Genomic DNA, 24,991 nt, shown 5'->3' with positions numbered 1-24,991 from the left:
AAGGTCCCTTCCCACCCACACCACGCAGGGATTCCACGATTCTGTGCCTCAACCCTGCTCCTCCTCCCCGGCCCAAGATCAGGGCTTTGCACACAGGGATGTCCATGAGGATGGTTGTGGGGCTGCCCAGTTGTTCCTGCTGTCCCCAGGGCACCGGGGATGCTGTCGGGGCAGATTTGGGGCTGCTCTCCTGAGGCTCAGGGCCGCTGTCCCGGAGTTGCAGGATCCCCGTGCTGAGCTCCCAGGGCTGCCGTTCTTGGGGCTCGGGGCTCTCGCCGGGGGTCACAAGGATGCCGTCCCGGGGCTCTCTGACCCCGGCGGGGCTGAGCCGCATCTCCCCGGCCCGGGGATGCGCGGAGAGACCGGCACAGCCCCGCCGAGAGATCAGAGCCCGGCGGACCCTTTAAGAAAGTCGAAACCCGAAAGTTCATCAAAGTTGACAAAGTTTTTCGTGGAAAGGAGGGGAAAAAAATAATTAAAATAACTCGAGCCCAACAACAAAAAAAACCCTCCCCGCGGTCCCGGGGGGCCGGGCCGGGCCGGGATTGGCGGCGTTGGCGGCCGGGGGCGGCCCCGGGCGGGGCAGGCGGGCGGGTCCCGGCCCCGCTGCTCGGTGCGCGGCGGCGGCACCGGGAGCGGCGGCTCGGGCTGGGGCTGGGGCGCGTCGGCCCCGCAGCTGCGGCTCGTTGCGCTCCGCTCGGCCCCGCTCCGCCCGGCCCTTAACAGCGGCGCCGTCCCGGGCCGCCGTATGTGAGCCGGGAGGGCAGCGCCGCCCCGCACCGCCCCCGCCACCAGCACCGCACCGGCACCCGCACCCGGCTCGGCCCTCGGAGCTCCGGAGCAGCCGGCACACCCCCGCCCCGGCACCCCACCATGAGCAACCTCAACAAGGACACCGAGCACACCAACGGCGGCGGCACCGTCGAGGAGGAGGTGGGAGCCGGGAGCTGCGAGCGGCGCCGGGACAGCGGAGCGGCCGGGGCTCGGGAACGGGGCCGGGGCTCGGGAACGGGGCCGGGGCTCGGGAACGGGGCTGGGGCTGGGTCAGAGCGGCGGCGGGGATGGAACGCCCGGGTGTCGGGGAACGGCGGGCGGAGCGCAGGCAGCGCCGTCGGGGAACCGCGGCTGGGGTACCGGGGATGGAGCAGGGCGGGATCGGGGACCGCGGACGGGAAGCGGGGAAGGAGCGCAGCGCCTCTTTGGGGAATAGAGGACCCGGTGTCAGGGCTGGAGCCCCGGGTCGTCGAGGAACCGGAGCCCATACGCCGGGGCTGCTGCGGGCTGGGGAGCTGGGGCCAGGCTGTGGGAAACAGAGTACGGAGGTGCTGGCGAGCTGGTGCTGGAGTCCCCGGGCTGCCCTGAGGAGGGGCTGGGGCCGGGCCGGGCGAGTCCCGTGCTCAGCCCGGTGTCCCTGCAGCCCTGTGGGGCAGAGGGCTGGCAGGTCCCTGCTCCATCTAGCGCAGCCGGTGCCCGTGGGCATGGTGTCCTGTTGCCACGTCCCTGTAGCTGGAGGGCTCCTGGATCCAGCACCGTTCTGCCCGTGTGAGCTGCAAGGGAGACACTTGGACGATAGTGGAGGAGCCCCTGCCCTGCTCCGTGTGTGCTGGCAGCCTGGCTGGGGCTGCAGGACTGAGCTGACCTGCTGGCAGCCCCTTCCCCCAGATACCACTGCAAACCACAGCATGGATGCTGCTGGATTCAGGGCTGGGAAGGCTAATAAGGGTCAGTCCTCTGTAGCCACATGCCAGAGCTTGCAGCCCTCCACATTTGCACTTTGGCTGTTGGAGCCATTGGCTGATGCCATCACCGCACCCCTGGAGCAGGTATTGCCACAGCGGGTCACTAGCTGCCCTCCACCTTGGAGAGGGCTCTGGAAAATGCCTGGCCATGGCGACGTTTTGCTGCAGTCCTCAGCGCCTGGCGCTCAGCACCGGGGAGGTGCTCAGTCCCCTCCCCTCGCTGTCCTCCGTGCGCTCTCGCCGCCGCAACATGGCGCCTGGCTTGCTCCACCACCCACCGGGCAGCGCGGCCCGCACGCCAGCTGACACGGGGCCACCGTGTCCCCTGGGCTCCAGCCCCGGCCAGGGGGACCCGAGCAATGGCCTGGAATGGATTGGCAGGCGGTGGCTGGAGCGGTGCTGTCCGCAGCGTGGAGCAGGGCAGAGGCGATGCGCTGGTGCAATGGGATGGGGATGCTGTGGGTGGAGTGTCCCAGTGTCACCGGGTGCCACTGCTGTGGGTGGGCTGAGAGCCTGAGCTCCTGGGGCCCTGTGCCACACCTGGAGCCCTGTGCCGCTCCTGGTGGAGGGAGGTTTGGTACCTGGGGGTTTCACAGGCTGTGCATGAGCGCTCAGAAGATTCTATGCCGCTCTTCAATCCAATTATTGACTGGCGTTCACAGGTCCTTGAGGTTGGTGCCACTTGGTGAATCCCATCCCAGTGGTGTTGCTCCAGCTGGGCTGGTGCCTCACAGGTGGTGATCAGGTGAGCTCCTGGTGCTGGGCAAGAGCCAGTCTGTTCCCCACTGCCGGGTGGTTGTTTGGCAAAGCAGGTGCTGGAGCATTTCAGGAAATCCTCACCCTCTGGAGAGGCTGGTCCTCCCAGGAGTGGAGCTTGATGGCTGGAAAGCTGAGTTGAAGACGGCATCCCTGGGGAGCGTGCAGGGGTTGGACAGAAGGGGCTCCTGCTCTCCGATGTGCAGCCTCCAGGAGCTGCAGGGAGGAGCATGGTCTGCCCGCCCTGTTGGATGGTCTGTGTCCTTGCTGGGTGTGTCTGTCCCCCTGCACCCAGGGCTGCAGCAAAAGACCTGCCACCTGGGTTAGGCTGGGACTGGTGAGGGTTAATGTCCCCATCCCTGGTGGGGTTGCTGTTGGAAAGTCCTTTCTCCACCAGAATCCAACAGAAATAACGCTGTGGGTGGCGGGCACGGTTTGGGCTCCATGGTGGCTACCCTGAGCCTGCTCTGAATGCTTGTTTTCCCAGTACCTCCTGGCTGGCCAGGAGCTGTTCCTCACTGCAGAGCCTAGTGGAGGCATAAGGAGTGACCTTGTGTCCAGGATCAGCACGGTCTGGGGGCCCAAATTCTTGCCCAGAAGCTCCCCTTGATACAGAGGGATAAATACGTTCGGTGCAAAGTGGAATCCTTCAGTCCCAGCACATGCAGGAGGGTGTGCTGGAATATTTTCCCACACTGCAAGGATAACACTGCCAGATCCCGGCGCTGTGGACACTCCCCCAGTCCCCCCCACCACGCACCTCCTTCCCTGCCTCCCCACAGAAGGGCGCCGTGTGCCCCAGATACAGCGGGGCGAAGCTCCCAAATTCAGCCTCTCCCTTTATCTTATCTGCGAGCCCCTGGATCTCGCAGCAGCCGCTTCCTGGCGGGTGACATGCGGAGGACAGGAATGCCTCTCGCTCCTCTCGAGGTCGTTAACGGGAATGTTAAACAAACAGGGCCTAATGTCAGTCCCTGCTGTTCCTCACCAGACACCTCCCCAAACGCCATCCCTCCCCACTTGCTGCTATCTTCTGTTTAATTTTCCAGGCAGCCCAGGCACCAATCTGCGTGGCTGCATCTCTCCTGGCAGCCCCGAAGGGTAGTGTGGGACAGGCCTAGGTGCTGCACTCCCACCCCTGGGGCAGGCAGAGCTTTTTCCAGCAGCTGGAGGAGCTCTCATGCTGCCTGTGGACGCTGGGTGTTGTGGCCATGGCTGCATGGCAATCAAACCCGGTGTGTTCACCCTGCTCTCCGGAGTGCCCGGTGCAGAAATGTTGGTTCTACTCTAGAAATTAGTTCTTGCTCTGCTGGGAGGTCACTGGGAAGTTGTAGATGTGCCACGAGCAGGAGGGATCTGGAGCTGGCAGCTGAAGTCTGTGGTGATCCTGTGTGTCCTCCTGGCTGGTCTGAAGGGCCTGTTTGCAGCTCCATGGCTGCTGCTCTTGAGGTGGAGCTTGGGGATCCTGGATGCTGAAGGTGGGAAGTTTTAAATGTGAGGTGTGCTGGGAGAGCCCAGGTGAGGAGGTGGCTAAGCTCTGCCAGAGAGGGTCATCCTAGGAAGAAATAATTCCCTGTGGTAGGGTGAGGTCCTGGCACAGGCTGCCCAGAGCAGCTGTGGCTGTCCCATCCCTGGAAGTGCTCAAGGCCAGGCTGGATGGGACTTGGAGCCACCTGGTCTAGTGGAGGGTGTCCCTGTCCATGCAGGGGATGGAACGGAATGGTCTTAAGGATTCTTTCTGAACTAAATCTTGTGTAATTCTGTGATCTTCCCTGTTGGTCCGTGAAAGGCTGTGGGTTAGAAAACTCTGTGTTGGAGAGGCAGAAGACTCTTGGCTTGCAGACAACCTCCTCAGTAGCAAATCCTACATCCCTTTTTCCTGAGCTGCCTGGGAATGCTGCTGGTGAGTGGGCTGTGTTATGTGCTGGATGTCTGTAGCACTTCATGGACTGGTGCCAGGCATCTCTTGACTTCTGTAATCTCTGCTTGAGTGGACCTAGATACCTCGTGCATGTGTGGATTCCAGCTCTGCAGCTGCAAACAAATAAGGTTAGTGTGAGTCCTGGAGTCAAATGTCTCCTCTGATGCTGCTCTTCACTGTGAGGAACATGAAGCTGCAGTAGTTACAATCACCACTTGTTAATCCTCCTGCACTTGGCCTGGCTAAGGCAGGACGGTGCCTCAGAGCTGTTTTCATGCATCCTAAAGCCCCCTAAGTGTTGGGTGCAGCTTTCTGTCAGTGACAGATTGTTGGCTGAGCAGACACCCTGGAGTCACCATGCACACAGGGGTGCTGGGAACTGCTGTGTTCCCAGACATCCTCTTGGTCTTGGGTTGAGCACGGAGTTGCTCTGACAGGAGGAGGGATGTGGGAATCTGCCCATTATCTCCTTGTGTGCTGTGGATACCCTTTCAAGGAGCTTCCTTCTCCTGTCTCACTCTCTCAAATCTCAATTTCTTAGATGTGAGTCTGAGCGTCGACATCCCAGCTCAACTAGTCCCTGTGATGGGGTAATTTCTTTCCCCTGCCAGCTGGGCTATTAAATGAGACCCAGCTTCAGAATGAGTCTTCCTGAGGAGCTGCTGAGCAGCACTTTCCCTCCTTAGCCTCAGAATTAATGGATTTTTGGTGGTGCCTGTGGAAGTTAGGAAGGGCCAAACTCAATGGTTCCTTTTCTAGGTCTCTGCTTTGCCCTCACCAAACTAGGAAGGATGCCCTTTGAGATGTCTGGGAGACAACTAAGAGTAGTCCAGGCTTTGTGGTCCTTCCTCATAGCTCTGCTTGAGGATCTGGCACTGTAGGAATTCAAGACTCTTGCTGGAACTAATGTGGGAAGTTGTGGAGTGACTTTGCTGGTCTTGGCCGTTCCAGATCCCGGAGACTTTGCTGGTCTTGGCCATGCCAAGTCATGGAGACTTTGCTGCTTTTTGGGTCGCAGAGCAACTCTGCTGCCTGTTGTGGAGCTCTGCCTGAAATAAAGGCTTCATTTTGAAGCTTCATAGTGGCATGGCTGCAGAAGTGAGGTGGCTAGACCTTGCTACAAGACTCAGCATCTTCCTGCACCTGTGGGATAGTGGAAACCAGGTTCCCCCTGTGTGCCTGACCCCTGATGAGGGGCAGGGCAGTGGGGCTCAGCTCCAACACTGGAGCTGCTGACCCTGGCCCATAGTGAGTGTGATCCTGAGCCAGGCAGCACGTCTGATGAGGAGGGAGTAGTGGCCCCTTGGCATGGCAGAAGTGGGTGCTACAGGCTTGGCAAGGGTGCTCTGGGTCCTGGTGTGCTGGGATGGCTGGAAGCCTGAGGGCCCAGTGGGTGACCTTACCCTTGTGGAGGTTCTCCAGCCCTGCTGCAGAGCCCAGGAGAAGCTGTGCAGGTGTTTGGGCTGGTGCCTGCCCTCCTGTGCTTCAGGGGGTGTCAGGTTCTTGCACTGCTGTGGGGCCAGTCGTGGGGCGTGTCTGTGGGTCAGAAGCTGTTGGATGTGTGTCCTTCCCATCTGCTCCAAGGACAGGAGTTCTGTCTCCCTCGATGTGTAGCTGCCCTGGGTCACCTGTAGCAATGGCCTGAAGTGCAACGTGGGCCATGGATTGGGAGAGATCAGCCAGAGGACATATTGTGGATTTAGGTGGGCACTTCTGGTCCATATTTTGGCAGCACAGCCCTTCCCTTCTCTCTAGTGGCGCTGTCTTGCTGAGAGCTGGGCTGATGCAATGTTGGCTTAGTCCTGGGGTGCTTGTCATCCTCCTGGTGTCCCCAGAGGTCTCTCAGTGTTGGGGTGACACTCCAATAAGTGCTGTCCACAGTGAGGAGCTGCTGTGAGCTTCCAGCTCTCCATCACCTGGGTTTTATGGAGCACTGGTTTGCTGGGCTGTGGAGGTACCTGACACGCTGCATGGGGCTGGGGCATGGCCACTGGTGTGCTGCCCAAATTGGGTTGGTTTGAGGAGAGATTCCTCTGTCTCTGGATGTGTCCTGGGAGGCACAGCACTGAGGAGTGCCCAGGAGTCATCCTGTGGTGGGGTGAGGCAGATACAGATGTGCTCAATGAAGGATCTGAGGTGAGAATGTTTCTGGTGAGGGTCCTGCTTACAGACCCATGTCTCCTGCCAGTCTCTGCCCTGGGGAGGAGCCCATTTCACCTCTGTCGAGAGCAGGTGCCTGGGTGTGGGCAGGAAAAGCTGCTCCATAGCAGGTAAAGCCCATGGCTCCAGCTGATGGTGACAGGTGTCCCCAACACCAGAGAGTGGCAAGTGAGGGTGTCTGCAGCCCAGGGCTCAGTGTGGTGGCTGGGTAGGGCCAGCATGGATGTGAGTGTCCTTCAGCACGTTGGCTGTGGCACTGGTGCCTGTCCCCTCTTGGCAAGGTGATGAAGGCAGCCTGAGGGTGCTCAGCCAGCCCCTCCCTGTGCTGGGAGAAATGTCTTGGGGATTGTGGGGCTGACCTTACCAAATGTTCCATCAGCTTTGAGCCCCTGTTGTGGCCCAAACCCATCTGGGTGCTGCTGTCTTTGTGAGAGGCTGCAGAGACAGAGGTGATGGGACCTGATAGCAGGAGCAGGCATCATGGCCAAGCCACACCAGCAGAGCTTCCTCTGCCAGGCCAAGGTCTATTCTTGGGTGCTGTGCTGTTGTGCCTGGGTTTATCAGCCCCCATGTGCATCCTGCTCTCCCAGAGTGGGGCTGGTGCCTCTCCTGTTTCCCCCTTGTCAGAGTGTCTTCCTCCTCCCCTGACCACAGGGGTGGCTGAGCCCCGCTGACATCCCCTGCCTGATGTGGGGGAGAGGCTGCTCTGGCTGTGAGCAGCGTGGGACACCGCAGCCTTGGGGACAGAATGCTGTACTTGGGCTGGCTTGTGGTCAGCCCTCTTTCCTCTGGGCTGGAGGGACGTTGGTCCTCGTGTGCCTTTTGTGCAAAGGCTGGTTTTGGGGTGAAATGCCTGAAGTGCTGGGGGATGTTCAAGGCCCTCTTTCCACTCTGGGGATGGGTGAGCATCTTTCCAGTGCCTGGGAGGCTCTGGGCATCCGGGCTGGAGCAGCTCCCGATCCTTTGCCGGGGCTCGGTGCGATCCTGCAAGGGCAGCAGCCCCGGCTCTTGCCGCCTCTCCTCTTGCTGCTGGAGGGGAAACTGAGGCACGGAGCAGTGCTGTAGCCAGTTGCAAGCCCCTTCTCTCGGGATTCCTGCCCTGTGATGGAGGCTGCCCTGCTCGCCTGCCCAGCTGTCCCTCACACACCACACATCCCTCTCTCCCCGTTTTCTCCTCCTTGCGGTTCCTGGCGCTTCGTGCTGAGGACCAAACCAGCTCCAGGTTGCAATGGCAGGACTCTGCATCCCCAGAGACACCGAGGGGAGGATCCCGTCCCATTTTCCAGCCCCGCCAGTGCAGTCGGTGCGTTCCCCTCCCCGCAGCCCTGTTGTGCAAGCTCCCGTCTGTGCCTTATAAGTCGCGGCTCCGGGGCAGCGCAGCCCCGCCGCATTCCAGCGCTCTGGCGTCAAGTGGCCCTGGCGGCATCACAGCCACCAGCACCGGGCTCTGTGTCCCCTCTGGCCTCCCCGATAGCAGGCAGGCACCCCACTGGGAAAAGCTGTGGGTCCATGTCCCTGTGGTCCCTGTCCCTGAGCTCCTGGCAGCAGAATGGGAAGTGCCCTTGGGATGCTGTGGCAGAGCTTTGTCCCTGTCCTCATCAGGGTGGCACGGGCTGGTGGCACAGGAAGAAGGCTCAGTGGACGTGTTGGTGTGAACTAGTGGGAAATGGTTTTTCCTAGTTTCTAGGAAAAGCTGGTGTGAGACTGGGGTGGCTTCCTGGAGAGGGGAAGTGTCCGACAGCACAATGTGGGGGAGGCATTAGAGCACATTCCTGCCCTGCTGTGGGTCTTTTGGGAATGCTCTGTGGAGCTCATGCTGAAGTGCAAGCACTGAGGTGTTTGAGGCAGGCAGCAAGCCAGGGAACAGTGGCATTGTCCCCTCTGTCCAGGCATGGGGTGGCCTTGGAGTGGTGCCTTAAACACAACCTGTGCTCAGGTGTCTCTGAGCCACTGCTGTGCTGCAGGTGCTGCAAATATGGATCCAGGACCAGGCCAGTTCGGGGGGGCTGGAGTAGCCCAAGCTGTGCTGTGGGTGATGCAGTTAAAGGGCCGAGCTCTCCAGAGGGGAGGGTCAGCCTTGCTGGCTCCAGGAGGGGGATTTGGAGCAGTGCTCTAACAGAAAAACCCCAATCACTGCACCCTCAGGGTACCTGTGCCCTTGCATCAGACACTTCTGACATTACTCAACCCTTTTGTGGCTGCAGAGCAGCTCAGAACTCTCTTTTGAGAGCTCTTACTGCAAAGCAGCTGTGGCCAGGAGCTGTGGGAGCTGTGCTGGGGCTGTGGCAGCACAAGGCAGGTGCTGCTCCTTGGCTCCTTTGCAGCCTTGGTGTGCCCTCCTGGCTGTGCTGGCCCAAGGTGTGTGTCCCTTGTGCAAGGGCTGACACTGAGAACTGGAGGGTGAATGGTTTGTCCTGTCCCTCCTCCCCCTGCGTGGGAAGCTGTGCTGGGATCCTCCCTCTCTGGCATGGCCTGGATGGTCCTGTCCCTCCTGGCATGAATGCTGTTTTCCATAGCTCTCCTCCATCTCTATCAGGTGTTTGGGCTGGGGACATCCCCCGAGGGGAAGGGAGAATGTTTTCAGCAGGGCCTGCAGCAGGGTGACCCGCTGGGCTGTCCCAGGTGAGGGCTGCTCCCTGTCCTGCTTCCCCCATGCCCGTGTGTCCAGTGCAGATCCCTGGGTGGGATGTGACTGCTCTCACCTGGCATCACAGCCTAAGGATGAGCAGAAGAACATGGCATTCCTGGAGATCTGCTCCTGCTGGATGTCTGCACGTGTAGTTTGGCCCAGGCAGTTCCTGGTCCAGCCCTGGATGGATATTTTTGATGGTGGTTTTGTTTGGTTTGGTGGTTTTTGTCCTGTGCCTTTCCCCCTGTGGGGAGGCTGGATTTGGTGTTGTGTGGCAGGGACCTGAAGCAGGGCATGTTTTAGCAGAGGTTATCCTGTTGTGGCATGCTGGATTTGTCAGCCCTGGGTAGTATCACTGGCCTCTCAAAACCTGCAGGACTTGGGCTGTAGGAGAGTCCCACTTTGGTAAATCCCCTGGAAGATGCTTGTCTAGACCCTGCTGCCCTCATCTACAGCTTCCTCTCTTTTGGGAGCAGGGGAAGAGGCTGGAGCAGGTTGCCCACAGTGCACAGGAGGCTCAGACTGGTGAGCTGCCTCCTGCTTTCCTCCTGTGGGGTAACCTAAATCTCCTTTGCTTTATTCCTGCTGTTGCAAGTGAGCTCCCTCTGGCTTTGCTCACTCTGTCCCTTGAGAATATTGCTCAGGTCTCCCACCAGCCTCACCCTCCCTTAATTAACTTGGTCTCCTTCTTTCCTTACCCTTCTCTAGATCACTTGTGGATGTGCTGAATTGCAGAGATAAAACCAGCTCCTTGGTCTTGTTGCTTCCAACAAGCCATTCTGAGCAGGGCCTTCCTTGGTTTGCCTTGAGCCCCTCTTTGGAGAGGTTGGCTGGTGGCATTTGGAATTGCCCAGGCTTTGGAGCAGTGGTAGTCCTTGCTGGGTGCTGTGGCTTGGCTTTCCAAAGCCTTTTCAGTGCTGTGGATGGTGACAAACGGGACTTGGGAGGCCAAAGGGAAACTTCTGGGCAGCGACAGGAAATTTCTTGCTCCTGTCCTTGGCAGCAGCTTATGGGGCTGGCACTGGGAGCCTGTTCCCTCTGACAAAGAGCTTTCCTGGGCTGTGTTCAGGCTGATGTGAGGGCCCCAGCTCTGGCTCCCCCTTCCCTGAGCCGTCACCATCTCCCATCCTGTCACGCCTGTCGCAAGGAGTTACCCAGTGACGCATCACGGGGCCATTTACAGCCCCAACAGGGATGTGGATTTCATCTGCTCAGAAGGAAAAATCCATTGGGGGGGCTGAGCGCACTTGGATCCTGAAATATTGAAAAGGGACAATGCTTTCACATGGCTGAGGCACATGTGTGCCACCACTCTCTGCAGTCCTCCCTGCCAGAGATGGCTGTGGGTCTGTTGGGAACACTCTGTGGAGCTCGCGCTGAGGTCTTTGAGGCAGGCAGCAAGCCAGGGAGCAGTGGCATTGTCCCCTCTGTCCAGGCACGGGGTGGCCTTGGAGTGGTGCCTGAAAGCATCAGATGTGGGGTGGGATGGTTGGGGAGCCTGTCAGACTGAGCCGGGGCTTGGAAAGTGTTCCTGAGGGGCTCCACGGGGCATCCTGCTTCCCAAGGCAGGGCTAAGCAAGAGTGTGCGCTAGGGGCATCCATATTGAAGGGTGAGGGGATGGGAAGGGTGCTCTGGTTCTGCTCCTGAGCTGTGCTGGGCCACAGAAGGCTCCTCACACTAATGGGGGACAGTGGCAGCCCTGAGTCTCAGCATGCACAGGAGAGCAGGAGCACCCCAAGCTTTCCACAGTCACTGTTCATCCTGAGGGGCTTTACCCTGGGAATGGGATTTGTCTGCCTGGGCACAGGAGCTCAAGGAGGTGAGTTTCCATCTGAAAGCAAGAGAAACTTCCCTGTGTGGTGGAGTCTCTATCTGGCTGCCCCCAAAGAATTACAGGGGCAGGGGCTCCTGTGTTTCCAGGTCTGCCTCCAGCCCAGGAGCAGGGCAAGCACATGCTTGGTAAAAGTTGCATTTGGTAGCTCCTGGTTTTGGATACAGCCCACTCTGCCTGGAGAATGGGAAATGGCTGAACAAAACAAAACAGGGAGCAGAGCCTATCTGCCCTGCAAACGTAATGGGGTCAGTCTGAGCTGGAAGCAGGCCAGGAGATGAACTCTGGCCTGGGGTTCCTGCTCCTTGTTCATATTGACAAGTGTCTTCATGACTTTGGTTGTGCATAACTTCCAGCTCTGTGCTGATTTACAAAAACCCTCTACAGCTCCATAAAGCTGCTTCCTATGGGAATGGTGCAGGGAGAAGGTGCTCATGGTGAGCCTGACTGGTGAGCAGAGTTCTCCCAGGCCGTGAGCCTTCAGCACTTTCTCTTCCTGGTTGTTCAAGTGAACTATTATCTATAACTTTAATGGATTATCTATTGAAATCCTCCCCTGGCACTGTGTTTTTTTTGCTTTGACATGAGTGTGTTTGGACTTGGTCCATGGTTGAACAGCCTGGGAAGAGCAGATGGCCACAGGGGTTTGACCCAGCACAGCTGCTCTTGGCTGGGCACAGCAGAAGAACTGCTCTGAGAGGGGGTTTGGAGCAACTCCTGAAGGGTCTGAGGTGTGCTGGGAAGGTGCTGGGATGGACCCAAAAACCTTCATGCAGTGATGTTCTGGGACTGCTACAGAAGTCAAAAGCTACAAGTGGGGCAGTGAGATGTTTCTCAAAATCGAGGGCTGTCTTTGAATTGGTGATGGAATTAAAGTGCCATGGTGGGTTGAGGAGAGGAGATCCAGTGTAGGATCTGGAGAAAGATCTGGAGAGAACTGCGGTTTGTTCTGGTCACTTTGGACCTTTGGGATGTGCCAAACTTGGTTCTTGTGGCAGTGTGTGGTCTTTGCCAGTTTAGCCATCATGCCCTGTCAGGCTGTGGGGCTGCTGTCCTTGCTGTCATCAACCCAGGCCACAGTGCCAGGGACTGAATTTTTGTAAAGGCATCAATCCTTTGAGGTGGAGGTCAAAGGGCTGGGTGTGTTTAATCCTGGACAACACTCCCTAATGCAGGGAAGGGTTAGTGGACCTTTGATGCAGGGTGTCCTGTTCTTAGTGCACTTCTGAGCTGGCTCTGTGCTCCTGCTTGGGCACCAGACATCTCAGTACAGCTGCTTGGGCACCAAACCTCACCAGACATCTCAGTACAGCCGCTTGGGCACCAAACATCACCGAACATCTCAGTACAGCTGCTTGACCTCTCCCCAGGTACGGACGCTGTTTGTCAGTGGCCTTCCTGTGGATATCAAACCCAGAGAGCTCTACCTTCTCTTCCGACCTTTCAAGGTAAGGAGATCTTCAGATCTGGTTTTTGGAGGGAAAGATGCTGGTTTGTGGGTGACCTGGCACCAAAGCTCTGTCAGGGGAAGTAGGGATGGCATGGGAGCCTGAAGCCATGACTTGCGCTCAGCTGGAGCCTGCCATTGGAATTGTGCTGCTTGGTCAGCCCTGCTGCTCAGCTGGACCAGCCCTTCATTAAGGATGTGTCCTCATCCCCCAGACCCTCCATCCTTCTCCAATAACCACCCAGGCTGTCTCAGGGCACGTGGGGTTCCCTTCTCTGCGCTCCTCTGGCACAGGGAGGGTGCTCTGCTTTCTCCAGGCATTAGCCAGGGCAGGGTGCTCACCTTTGTAGCTGGATGAAGAGCTAGAAAATTGAATTCTTCCCCAAAGGGCCAGGATGGAAGAGCTAAAAGACCTGCTCTGTCCCCAGTCTTCTCTACTGGTGGAAAAGAGGTGTTACTGTCCTTGTTTCTACTGTGGCCCTGCCCTGGGGCCTGTGGAGCTCCTGGAGCTGTCGTGTTGTGTCTTGGTTGTAGCGTGGCCTCCTCAGGAGCCTGACACTGACTTGTTTCTTCTCTCCTGCAGGGTTATGAGGGGTCACTGATCAAGCTGACTTCAAAGCAGGTACCTCCTTCCAGCCTGGGTATTTTTGGCTTTTGCTGTCAAACTGGACATGCCAGGAGGGGAGAGGGGACAGATCCCATTCCAGTGTGTAATGCAGTGTCTGGGCCAGCACCAGCCACACTGAGGGGTTCTACTGACCCAGCATGTCCTGAATGTCTCCATGTCTCCTCCTGCTGCCCTGGGTGAGCCCTGAGGCTTCAGCCCCAAACCTTGTGCTGCCATCAGCCTTCCCTTCTGCCATGCTGGGGGCTTGTCAGGGTGAGCTGTGTCCCCGCATGTAAGAACACCAAAACTTTTATGGTGGGAGCAGATCAGAGCAGGAATCTTGAGCCAATGCCCCAAGCTCTGCTTAAAGGTCCTGTGCAGCTTAGGATGGTCTCTTGTGCTGGCTGTCTGGGACAGAGGGGGTGGCAAGGCAGCCTGAGGAGCTGGAAGAGCCTCCCAAACTGAAATGGGTGCTGTTTCTTTTGGCCAAACTGAAATGGGTGTTGTTTCTTTTAGCCAGTGGGTTTTGTGACCTTCGACAGCCGAGCTGGCGCTGAAGCAGCCAAGAACGCCTTGAATGTGAGTACCCAAAGTGCTGGGGGCTGCAGGGCTGGGGCCAGGTGCCTTGCTGGGCCCAGAGTGAGGGCAGAGACAGGGCAGGGCATCTACCAGCGTGCCCTGGACTGTGGAAGTGAAATGGGCCTGCAGCATCCCAGCAGGGAGGCAGGAGAGCTGCTCAAGGCTGACATCAGCCTGGGCAAATGGATGCAAGCTGTCTCTGTGTAGTTTTTGACCACTGGAAGACAGCTCTGAGGGTGTGGAGACCTGCTGTGACTCAAGAAAATATGGTGAGGGTGGTCAGCATGGAAAGGACACCCAAAACGATGCCCATCCTGAAGGAGTGTTGGTGGGATCTGGTCAGCAAGACATGGTTCTGCTGTGCTGTAGACCTTGCCTTGTGCTTTGTGACACCTGCTAGTGCCTCTGCTCAGGCTGGCAGAAGGTGTAGATGGGAGCTCCCGCACAGATGGGGTTATTTCAATGCCAGTATAGACAGTTATCCCAGCTTCAGCTCACAGACCTTTCCTGAGCCATGTTGATATGCATCCCTGCTGTAGTGGTTGGTGAACTACACATAAGGAGCAGAACTGTGTCCCTCATGTTGGAAATAGTGGTCTAATGTTAGTCAGGCCAGCTAGAAGTAAAAATAAAAGTACATGGGAATTTGAGTGTTGCAGTGAGGTGACAAAAACCTGGGCACGTGACTGCAGAGTGGTGGCCTTGGTTCCTCAGCTGGCCTTTGCCCCATGAATAACCACAGCCTGTGCTTGGGCTGGAGCTCCACCTCTGAAAGGGCCCTGTGCTCTCTCTGTGACAGGGCATCCGCTTCGACCCCGAGAACCCGCAGACCTTGCGGTTAGAGTTCGCCAAAGCCAACACCAAGATGGCCAAGAGCAAGCTGATGGCCACCCCGAACCCCACCAACATCCACCCTGCCCTGGGTGCACACTTCATTGCACGGGACCCCTGTGAGTATGCTGGGAGGGGCTGGGGGCTCGTGGCTCCAACCTGAGAGAGGCCCAGCTCTGAGAATGGAGAGGAGCCCAGACCCACCTCTGAAATCTGCCTGGGGCAGGGAGGCCAGCAGGTTGGTGGAGCCACAGGACAGTAACAGGCATCTGGGCAGCCCAGAACTGTTGGGACATGAAAGTTGATACTATAAATCTTTTAAAGCATCCCTAAATGTGAAGCATAAAGGATGAGTCCTGTGCCATCACCCTCTGTGTAGCCTGGTGGGCTGAGTAGCCCTGCTGAGGCTTATGGGGTGAGCTGTAATGTGGCTCTGAGCTCCCTGCCCTGCATCCTGTGGCTGCTGTGTGGACCAGTGTCCAGAGCCCATGTGGGGCTGTAATGTGACACATTCCTGGGTTCTCCTGTCGAGGCTGAGGCTGGAGGAGCAGCTTGCACGCAGATTTTATACCTGATCAAGGTGGCAGCGCAAAGCTGTAGCCTGGGGTGGGGAATCCAGAGCCTGTCCCCAAAGCAGGACAGTCCTGGGACGCTGTCCCCTGTCTCCCCCTCCTTAGATGACCTGACTGGAGCAGCTCTCATCCCGGCGTCCCCGGAGGCGTGGGCTCCCTACCCGCTGTACACCACGGAGCTGACCCCGGCCATCCCCCACGCCGCCTTCACGTACCCGGCGGCGGCAGCCGCGGCCGCCGCTCTGCACGCTCAGGTGAGTCTGTCCCCGTCCCGAGCCGGGCTGGTCCCTCCCGTGTCCCCTCCAACCCCGCGGGCCGCGCTTGGCCGCCCCCGCCCCCTGCCCTCTGCACCTTGGCTCCGCTGCAGGGCAGCCCAGCGAGGGCTCTGCAGCGAGAGCAGGCAGGGCTGGCTGGGGATCTCTGACCCCGCAGTCAGGGCTCCATTTCTGGCTGTTCCTGGAGGAAATGCTTCCTGCACGTAACATAGCTGTGAAATGTCATCCCGAGTCACAGCAAAAGCAGCAGAGCTCAACTGAGGGGCTCAGCCACATTCCCAAAGCTGGAGGAGGGTGTCCTGCAGGAGATAAGTGACCAGAGCCTTGCCAGAGTGAGGATTGTGATGGAGCAGGGTGTTAGCCACCCTTGGTACAGGCCAGTGAGGAGAGTCATTCCATGCATGATCCCCTGGAGGTGCAACAGCTACCTGCTCTCCCCAGGTTTGCCTGCTGACACCTGAGGATGTAGGGTTGCCTATACTGATCTGGCAGATGCTTTAATGTACAGAGACCACACAAACCTTGAAACCATCAACGTGCAAAGTGAAAGTCAAAACAGAGTAGCAGTGTCCTGGTTCCAAGTCGAGGTGCCTGGTTTGAAGCCCTTGTCCCTCCCTGCTCAGTGTGACCAGCCAGCTGTGCTCTGCCTGCTTCTGTGGTGCCATGGGAGACTGGGGCACTGGGACTGAGCACTGGGGCTTAACCTCTGCTCTCTGCCCTGCCAGGCAGGCTGTTGACTCCTACTCTTCCCTGCCTGAGTGGAGAGCAGGAGGAGCTGTGTCCTCTCCCCTTGCTGTCCTGGCTGGCAGTGAGCTGTGTTGGGCCCCTCCTGTTGCTTCCTGCAAGCTTTGTGATGGTAACTGCCCAGCTTCGAGCCAAGCTTGCTTCCCAAATGCCATGTGGGGTGGATGCCAACTCCTGTCCTCTGTCCTGCCCCTCTCACACTTGCAGATCTCTCCTTCTGCCCTTCTACAGGTGAGCTGTTGTTGGGCTGAAGCTCCAGGGGGGTAGGGAGAAGCACATTGGGGTTCAGGACAGGACCAGGAGGAGCACTGGAATGTTCTTCCAAGGACCTCCAGAGCCAAGCTGCTTCTTCACTGGGAACGTTGTGCTTGCTGGTGTTTTCCAGGAGTTGGTGGTGGTGCCCACACCTATAGGGCAGTGCTGTGCTCCTCAGTGGCCCAGGAGAGAAGTGTCTCCCTGCCCCTTGTGTGTGTAGGGTGGTGGTCAAGGCTGAATTGTCCCTGGAAGGGAGGACCAGGAAAAATCAACCCCTCTGGCCTGGCTGAAGTGGTTGAGGGAGGTGAAACTTTAACTGCAGTTTCTTCCAGGGTGGTCAGTGGTGACTGTGTAGGGACCCTGAGTGTGAGGGTTAGACACCCAAACTTCATGGTGCAAAGTTGGGGAGAAAAGTCCACTTTTCTGGAGGGTATTAAGGAGGCCTCCAGCTGCTTCTTTTCCTTCTGGGTCTTAGTTCCTGCCCTCCACCTGGTGAGCTGCTGGTTTCTGGCCTCATCCTAAGACCTGAGGAGCTCCCTGTGTAGGTAGAGCTCCCTGTCCAAGGGTGGTGATGGGCTCCAAGCCTTAGGGAGCTCCCTTAGTGCAGCCCTTCCAGGCTGTTTTCTCTTTCCCAAAGAGGCTGCTGGGCAGTCCCAGCCGCTCCTGGCTGTGCTGAGCCAGTGCTGACCCTGCAGGGGCATGTCCTGGCACAGGATATGTTACCAATAAAATTTACTGGGGTTAAACATTACTCGTGCTGGCAGCTCTGGGCTGGAGCCCTGTCCCTTGCAGAGCTGAGGGTGGAGCACAGCAGGGAGACGACTTTTGCTCACAAACTGTGCTGAAAGCTGTGCCCTTAGCCCCGTGTGCTGAGCCCTCTGCCCTTGCTGGGAGGGGCTGGCTCACTCCTGTGGTGGGCTTATGGGTCAGAACAGTCACAGCTCTTCCTCCTGCTGGACTGGTGCTGGCTGCAGGGCATCCATGGGGATGGCCAGAGCTGCAGCAGCTCCACAGTGATCAGCCTTGAGGATGTAGCTAAACCAAGGTCTTGTCACAAGAGATTTCAACCTGAAGGGCTCATCTTCTTGCAGAGCTGAGTTCAGCAGCGGGGAGAGGAGGAGGCCTGGCCTGGCCTCCTGAAGAGCTGCCCCGAGGGCTGGCAGGAGGGATGAGGGGAAGGAGGTGGTGAGAGGCTGGCCTGGCCTCGGGAACCCTTGGTAAGCCACTCCCAGCTTACTGGGATGTCCATGCCTTGGCACTGCTCCAGGCAGGCACCAGGCTGCTGCAGCTGGGACTGTAGCCTGACCCTGCTCCTCCGGGGACTCTGCTGACTTTAAGATTGTCCCATCTGCCTTCCCTCCCTCCCACCCTCTCTCAAATCCCTCCTTTGATGTCCCTAGTGAACTCCAGCCATGATGCCAGCGCAGGCTAGCCCCGAAGCTCAGAGCTGTCCCTGGAGATGGGACGCCCTAGTGATGCCTTATTGCAGCTAGTGGAGTGGCTGTACCACAGCTCCATTCCTAGAAGTGTTAAGCATGATGGCAGCCACGTCTGGAAAGACTGGTAAGGTAACCATCTCTCCTCCAAGGTGCACTGTGGGATTTGCAAGCTTCTGCCCATCTCTGTAGCCCGTATCTCCTTGGCAACCCAGTGCATGGGCCTCACGCTACCCACCCACCAGAGCCTGGGGAATGAGATGCCAGGCCTTCTTTCTAACCCACATCTCCAACTTGGCAGCACATGACATGGCGCACACAGCATGGCACCATCTTACATCAGCTCCTCCAGCTGGGCCAGCCTCAGCCAGGCCCTGCCTGGGAGGGGAGCAGCCTGGTTGGGCTGGGGCAGACACCACCCTGCCACCCAGCCTGAAAGAAACCTGGTTTCTCCCCAACCTCGACCCTTAGAGGGCAACCAGAAGTACACCTTGACCTCACTCCTGGCACACGGTGGGGGAGGTGAGTGATGTGGTAGTTGATAGCACACGACTAAATTTTAGTGGGCACCGTAGACAACAGCACTTGCCGGTCACTTTGTTCCAGAATCGCCTCCCGGGACAGACCCTGCCCTGATCGTGGGTCTAATCTCACTGCTTTCCTCTCTGGTAATGGAAATGGAGCCCAGTTCCTCCCTGGAGTTTGACTTCCCTCTTGCAAGCTGAAATCCCAGGCAGGACCCAGGTTGTGTGAGCTGTAATGGAGGGAATCAGCAGCCTTGGGAGAGAGGGGTGTGTGGTGTAGGACACTGGGAGCTTGGGAAGAGGGAAGGGATGGGACTGATTGGCAGGGGGATGGTTGATGGTGTGACTGAAGGAAATGAGCCCTGGTTCAGTTCCCCCTGCTGTGGTTCTGAGCAGACCTTTTCCTCTCTCTGTGGAAGTGATGATAAGAAGAGAAGCCACCAATGATGAGGGGCCAGGTCTGCCTTTGCCCCTCACAGTTTTCTGAGTTATAATTTTCCCTCCTGGGAAGATGTGAAGAGCTTGACACAGGCACAGAGACATTCATACAGCTTGTCTTGTTCTGCTTGGTCCTGGTAGACAGAACTGTCCATTGCTGGTAGGATGGAGTTGGGCTGCACTGTCTCTGAGGTGGAGCCACTGGTTTGGGGTGCCTCTATACCAGGCTGTGAGTGAGCAGCAGGGGATGCCAGGGCTATTCATGCTCCTAGAACTCTTCTGCAGAGATGCTTCCAGCTGTGGCAGCACCCATGGGGGCAGGACTTGCTGTGGGAAGCAAGTTGGATGCAGGATTGGCCCATGAAAACATGGCCACAGGGTGTTGCTGGGGACACAGCTGATGTGTTGGAGTCCCTGGTGGGTGTTTCCAAGGCAGTCAGCCAGGTCAAGGCCTGAGGGCATACAGATGCCAGTATTTTTGGGAGGGGGCTGCCCAAGGTTCCCTTGAAGCATCTCCTTGAGGAGATGGCAGAAGTGGTCTCTGGTTCTGGGTCCAAGTGAGTGGTGGGTGGAGGGAGCAGTCCTGCATCGTGGCTGTGTGGTTATGCAAGAGCCTGGAAGGACCTTGGGACTTCCTGGTGCTGGTTGAGGCTGATCCCATTGATGAAAGCAGAGGTTGGTCCCAAACCCCTTTCCCTTGCAGGGGAACAGCTGACAGACCCACCCTAGACTGGAGACAGGATGAATTTTCTGTTCCTAATAACTTGCTGCCTGTTGGTGCTGTCGTGTAGGGACTTCCCAGGATTATTTCTCTCTGGGCAAGCTCCAGAGATGTGAAGCCTCTTGTTCAAGGTGTTCATGGCTGTGGCAACTTTCTAAACTCCAGTGACAGTGGTGGCATAGCTAGCCAAGCAGCCCCCAGCCAGCAGTTCCCTCCTAGGCAGGGAGAAGAAGGCAGGAGATGCTCCTGAGTAGCTGCCCTTGATAAGTGGTGGTGAAAGGGACTGCTGGGCCATCAGAAGACACTTGTGGCCAGCAGTGGCTCTCCCTGACTGGCTGAACACAAAAGAAAATAACACAACTTGCTGTAAAAAGGGAAATGCTTCTTTGCTGCAGTCTCAGAGAGGGGTGTTTGTCCCTGAGCTATAGGAGTGCAAGGTATTGAACTGATGGATGGATGCACACCTGTTAAAATGTTCCTGAGAGGATGGATCAGTGCCTGCCTTGTCCCAGATGCTCCTTGCCCTGCTGTGGGATGGTTGCTGATCCTCACCAGAGCTCCTTGGGGAGATGCACGGGCTGGATCCCACTGCATCTGGTGTTCCTGGTGCTGGGCTGAGCTGCTCTGGTCCCACACCAGCCCCTGAGGGACCTTCCAGCAGGTGCCAGGGTGCAGTGCCCGCTCTGGGGTGGGTGTGGATCTCTCCAGGCTGAGCATCTAAGCAGCACCAGTGAGGATGTGCTCTGCACTTCAGCACCTTGGCAGCAAGATGCAGCCCTTAGATGTGTTGTTTGGATCTCCCTGGAGACCATTCCAGCTGTAGATAGGTCAGAGCTCTGAGATGCTGGGGCTGGCTGCAGACCTAGAGGTAATAAGGAGGAAAGGCGGGTCCTCCAAGCCAAAGGTGCCCTGAGGAGGGTCCTGTGTGTTTGGGCCTTGCTCCACCTCTTCTGAAGGATTTGCCCTCCCTGAGGATGGTGGACAGTTGGATACTTAAATTCTGAGGGCAATTGGGAGAGACAAAGGAGGTGTTGACAAGGAGAGTGAGGCTCTGATGGGCTGTTTCTCTGCCCCATTTATAATTTCATTGTGACTTTCAGGCAGGTGCTGGTGTTGTGCTGCAGAAAGGGAGAGGTTCCTGCCTCTGGGAGGGGTGGCAGGCAGAGGCACACATTTCTCCTCTCCAGCTGTTCCTGGGACAGATGTTGAAGGCTGCTGCAGTTGGCTAGCAGTGGCTGCCTCATCCCTGTGAGCAGGAGATGCGTTGGTGGTGTGACCAGACTCCTTTCCAACTGTGAGCTAATGCCTCTCCAGAAACAACAGTGTCTCTTCCAGTAAAAACCTCTCTTGCTCTGCTTTCCTCACCCAGTGCTGAACATCTCCATCAGTTCTCAGCTTCCTCCTTGATGGATGTAGTATTTGGAGGAGTGTGAAGAGAAAACTGCCTAGAGCGTGTCCTCTTGGCTATCTGCTCCCTCTAATCCAGTGTTTTCTGCTGGCTTTGGGAACTTCCCCCCTACTGAGTTCCTGCCTCGTCCCATCAAGCCCTTAATCTTTCCGTGGGCTGAAAGGCCTGGCAGGTCACCCCCTCCCCCTGCCAGCATGTCAGAGCCTTGGGCTGTACCCAGGATTGTCACATCTGTAGCAGCTCCTGCAGGGCTGGGCTGTGGGGCCGCGGTGGCTCAGCTGGCTGGGTTTGGTGTGTGAGCACTGCAGACCTGCAGGAGGAGGGCAAGGAGGGGTGGTCCATTGCACTGATGGTTTAGTGGCCATGAACTACGAGCTAATCAGCTCAGAACAGAGCTACAGTGCATGTTTTAAGAGCAAAGCAGCACTTCTGTTCAAAGTGCTGAGGTTCTGCAGCGGGGGCAGAAGGTGGCTCTGAGGCAGGATGGAGGGCACCAGGCTGGGCTGGCTGTGCATGGCCTGGCTGTGCTGCTTCTCCAGCCTGCATGGGGCGGAGGCAGCTCTCAGGGTTAAGCTCTTGCAGCCTTGTGAAGGAAGGGGGAGTTTCCTGTGGGCAGGAGGAAACTGCTTCCAGCTGTGGGAGACACTGGCCAGGGAGCACGGCTGCAGAGGAGATGTGGCTCAGCTGAGCAAGCTCCTCCTGGTGACAGGGACAAGGAACCCCTGTCCTTGCTCTGGCAGCTGCTGTGGTGGCCCTGGAAGGTGTCAGTGATGCTGCTGCCCATGCCCAGCCTTCCTGGGTGGTGGCTGTGCACAGTGACTGGGCAGCAAAGGTCCCTCTCCAGGCTAGAGGAGAAGGGAAAGGACACTCTGGGTAGCACTTTGGTGCTGGCACCAGGTGGGACTCCTCACTGGGGAGGAGGGTCTCCATGTCCTTGATTGCCATGGCTGGAGTGACTGGGATGCTGTGCCATGGAGTGAGGTATGGGCTCAGCTGGGAGCTGATTTAGGGACACCCCCTTGCCTTGTGAAGGTGTCTGGCAAGAGCCCAGCAGATGATGGAACCATGGAATGGTTCGAGTTAGTAAAGACCTTAAACCAATCCCATTCCACCGCCATGCCATGTGCAGGGACATTAGACCAGGTTGATCAAGTCTTGCCCAAGACTGGCTTTGTTCTGAGCTGATGAGAGGCTCCTGTGAGGACAGAGCTGCTGCTGACTGGCAGGGCTCAGTTAGGAGAGGGACTTGAGGCCCATGGCTCGTGTGGCTGCAGTTCCTGGCACTGCAGTCCCAATGGGAGAACTTGGGATTCTGTTCTCCCTGTGGTGGGGGGAACTTGGCCACTGCAGGCAGCAGTGCAGAGGTTGTGGCAGCCTGCTGCACATCCTTGGGAGAGGAGCTAGGCTTGTTTGGGAGAGGGGACAGCTGTGCCAGGATGAATGGGACAAGGGGAGTGGCTCACAGGGGGCTCCAGGGGTTTTTTTCTGCCACTTTTCTGCCCATCTTAGAACCAGGTCCATCATTGTGCTGGTTCCCAGCCCTGAACGTGCTGGGGCTGTGCTTCTCTCCTGGTGGCTGGGGAGGGAGGACTGAGGGGTGGCTCCAGCAGCAGGACCAAGCTCCAAGCTGCAGTTGCTGCTCCTGCTGCTGGATCAGTGCTCAGTCAAGTGCCATGGGCTTGTCTCCTCTGCTGTCAGGCTTGGAGCTGCTGATGCAGCCCAGCTGGACACACGGGCCCTGCTGACCAGATGGGATCATCTGGATCTCCCAGGCTGTGGGCTGGGTGTTGCCAGCTCATTGTGTCTCCTAAGGGGCTGGAAAGTGTCTGTTCAGCTACTGTCCCTTGTTTGTTTGTTTGTTAGGTCCCCATCCAGCCATTTCCTTGGCAAGGAGCAGGTCTGAGAAAAAGATGTGGCAACAAGCACCTGCCTCCAAGGCTTCCAGAGGAAGCCTCCAAGTCTTGCTGGTTTGCAGCTCTTCCAAATTCTTCCTATGCTGTGGTTTGCCTGGAGCCACTCCTGGTAGCAGAGTTGGGGCTTGGAAAGCTCCATGGGCATCTGCTGTAGTAGATGAGCCACTGCTTTCCCCCTTCATGTCCTTTAGAGATTGTCTGGTTTTAATGTGTGCTCTTGAGATCCTCCTTTGGCTGGCTGAGGGTGGAGCTACTCAAGGAGTATTTGGAGCTCACCCTGGAGCCTCCTTTCCCGTGCTGGAGACATCTTTGCTCCATGGACCTTGCACATGGCTTGGAGGAGCTGAAGGTTTGTGCTCTGGCTGAGGTGATCCTGGATCATGGACCTCTGCCGTGGCTTTCTTTTCCAGATGCGCTGGTACCCTCCCTCTGAAGCTACCCAGCAAGGATGGAAGTCTCGTCAGTTTTGTTAGTTCATTAGTAAGTAATTAATTACTCTTGGAGTCAGGTCTTTGTCTTGCTCTTCCTTGGGCTCTTGTGGGGAGGAGGGATGGGAGCTTGGGCTCAGCCCAACACCCACCCAGGGATGTGGTTGGGTTTCCTGGACGGGAGCAGGGAGGACCCCCAAGCCCTGGGCAGGGGTGGAGGCAGTGGGGGACCCTCAGGACATGGCCCTGCTCACCGTGCTCCTCTCCCACAGTGTCTCTCTTGGGCTTGTGTTCCTCCTCCCTGCCTCTCCACAGCGGGATGTGCCAGGGACGATCGCTCCCCTCCTCTGGATTGGGTACGTGACCAGAGGACAACGCGCCCGCCCCGCCGCGCTGCCCCCGGGGCTGCCAGCATCCCTTTCCCTGGACTGTGAAGCCATCGTGGCCCCAGCCACGGGCTGTGTGCTGCCTCCATCCCTCCCTCCATCCATCCCCAGGACCTCCTCCCTGCCTGAGCTTTGCCATCCGGCTGCACTGAAACCCAGCCGGGGCCAGGTCCTGGGCGTCCCCAGCTCCCCCTGCCCCGGGGGCAGCTCGGCTGAAGGAATCGAAAGGCAAAAATGGGTTTTGCATGTTTTCTGGCATGAATTAAAACACTTAACTTGTGTCTGTGTGAGTGTAAGTTTGTTTGTTCTAGCGTTTGTGTAACCGTTAGCAACAGGTCTTGGCCCAACGGATTGATCCATCAAGGTTTTCCTCTTGCTTCGGTGAAGACTTGGCTTTGAGAAATACTCACTGTCCTTGTCTCACCCCTTCTCCCACCTCTACCCTCCCCTCCCCAGGATGACCAGAAAAATTTGAAAAATGCTTTTTTTTTTTCTTTTTTTTAAAGTATGATGCACTGGGTTTTTGTTCTCATCCATTCTGCTTGTTTTAAAGTCAGGGTTATTATATTATTTTTTTCCTTCTTCAAACTTCTATATATAGAACAGCTGTAAAATATCTAACCTCTTTTTTTTTTTTTTCCCCACATTCTTCTGATTGGAGAGCATCCAGTCTTGCCAAATAATCAGCCATCCTTATGGGAATACCGAAAAAAAAAAAAAAAGTACGAGTATTTTTGTACCATGTGTAATAAGGAAATATTTATGCATCATAAAGAATTTCTTGTGTGTTTGTGTGCAATTAATTATTATTATTATTAAAGAGAAATTGTAATCCTGTAAGATAAGTTAATGTTTAGTTAAAAGCTTGAAAAATAAGGGTTGTCTTCTGTACCAATGATTCAGTCAGGCATAGTAAACGAGAAATTGTGCAATTTTTGTTTTAGCATCTTATTGCTTGGTATTGAAGTGCTCTAAGTATTATCTGACCATGGCTGTCTCGCTTGTATTAAAAGATTTGAGAATAAGTTGCTCTATAATTGCTGATCCTATGAGAATGTGAAACTGGATAATATATGAAATGCAACCAAAAAAAAAATATATATATCCAGAGGCTGCTGTGACTTTTTCTGTGGTCTGGGGTGTTTTCTTGTGGGAATGGTGTGGGATGCTGCAGGCCTGGCCTGGCCCCGTTTCCCAGGCTGGGAGGATGCGGGCTGCTTTGGGCTGCAGCTGAGGATGAGGAGCTGGCTCTTCCCTACCCCTGGGAGCAGGGCAAGCCCTGGCCTGGCTGGGGCTATGCTGTGGGGGTTGGTGGTGTGAAGCTCTGCTGGAGGCCTCTGCGAGGGCAGCCCTGAGCTCTCTTGGATGTTTTTGTTCCCCCTTCCCAGCG

The 24,991-nt window shown here is 57.1% G+C and overlaps 1 protein-coding gene across 2 annotated transcripts; it reads left to right on the top strand.

Annotated features, from left to right (window-relative positions):
* The first annotated feature begins 716 nt into the window (after window positions 1–716).
* On the top strand, window positions 717–24,696 carry RBPMS2 (RNA binding protein, mRNA processing factor 2). 2 transcript variants are annotated; one of them, XR_009275120.1, is made up of 9 exons: window positions 717–933; window positions 12,408–12,485; window positions 13,068–13,106; window positions 13,608–13,670; window positions 14,470–14,620; window positions 15,179–15,327; window positions 17,748–17,910; window positions 23,198–23,267; window positions 23,488–24,696. XR_009275120.1 is itself a non-coding variant. In XM_058811534.1 (8 exons), exons 1-7 carry the CDS (start codon window positions 874–876, stop codon window positions 23,258–23,260), a joined length of 603 nt encoding a protein of 200 aa, XP_058667517.1. In that variant the 5' UTR covers window positions 717–873; the 3' UTR covers window positions 23,261–23,267; window positions 23,488–24,696. The 2 variants fall into 2 exon arrangements, 1 of the variants encoding a protein (XP_058667517.1); XM_058811534.1 differs by lacking the exon at window positions 17,748–17,910.
* The last annotated feature ends 295 nt before the right edge of the window (window positions 24,697–24,991 follow it).

Source organism: Ammospiza caudacuta, chromosome 10, assembly GCF_027887145.1.
Source record: "Ammospiza caudacuta isolate bAmmCau1 chromosome 10, bAmmCau1.pri, whole genome shotgun sequence".
NCBI classification, from domain to species: domain Eukaryota; kingdom Metazoa; phylum Chordata; class Aves; order Passeriformes; family Passerellidae; genus Ammospiza; species Ammospiza caudacuta.
Note: the sequence above shows the minus strand (reverse complement) of the source record. Positions and strands in the feature narration are given on the sequence as shown.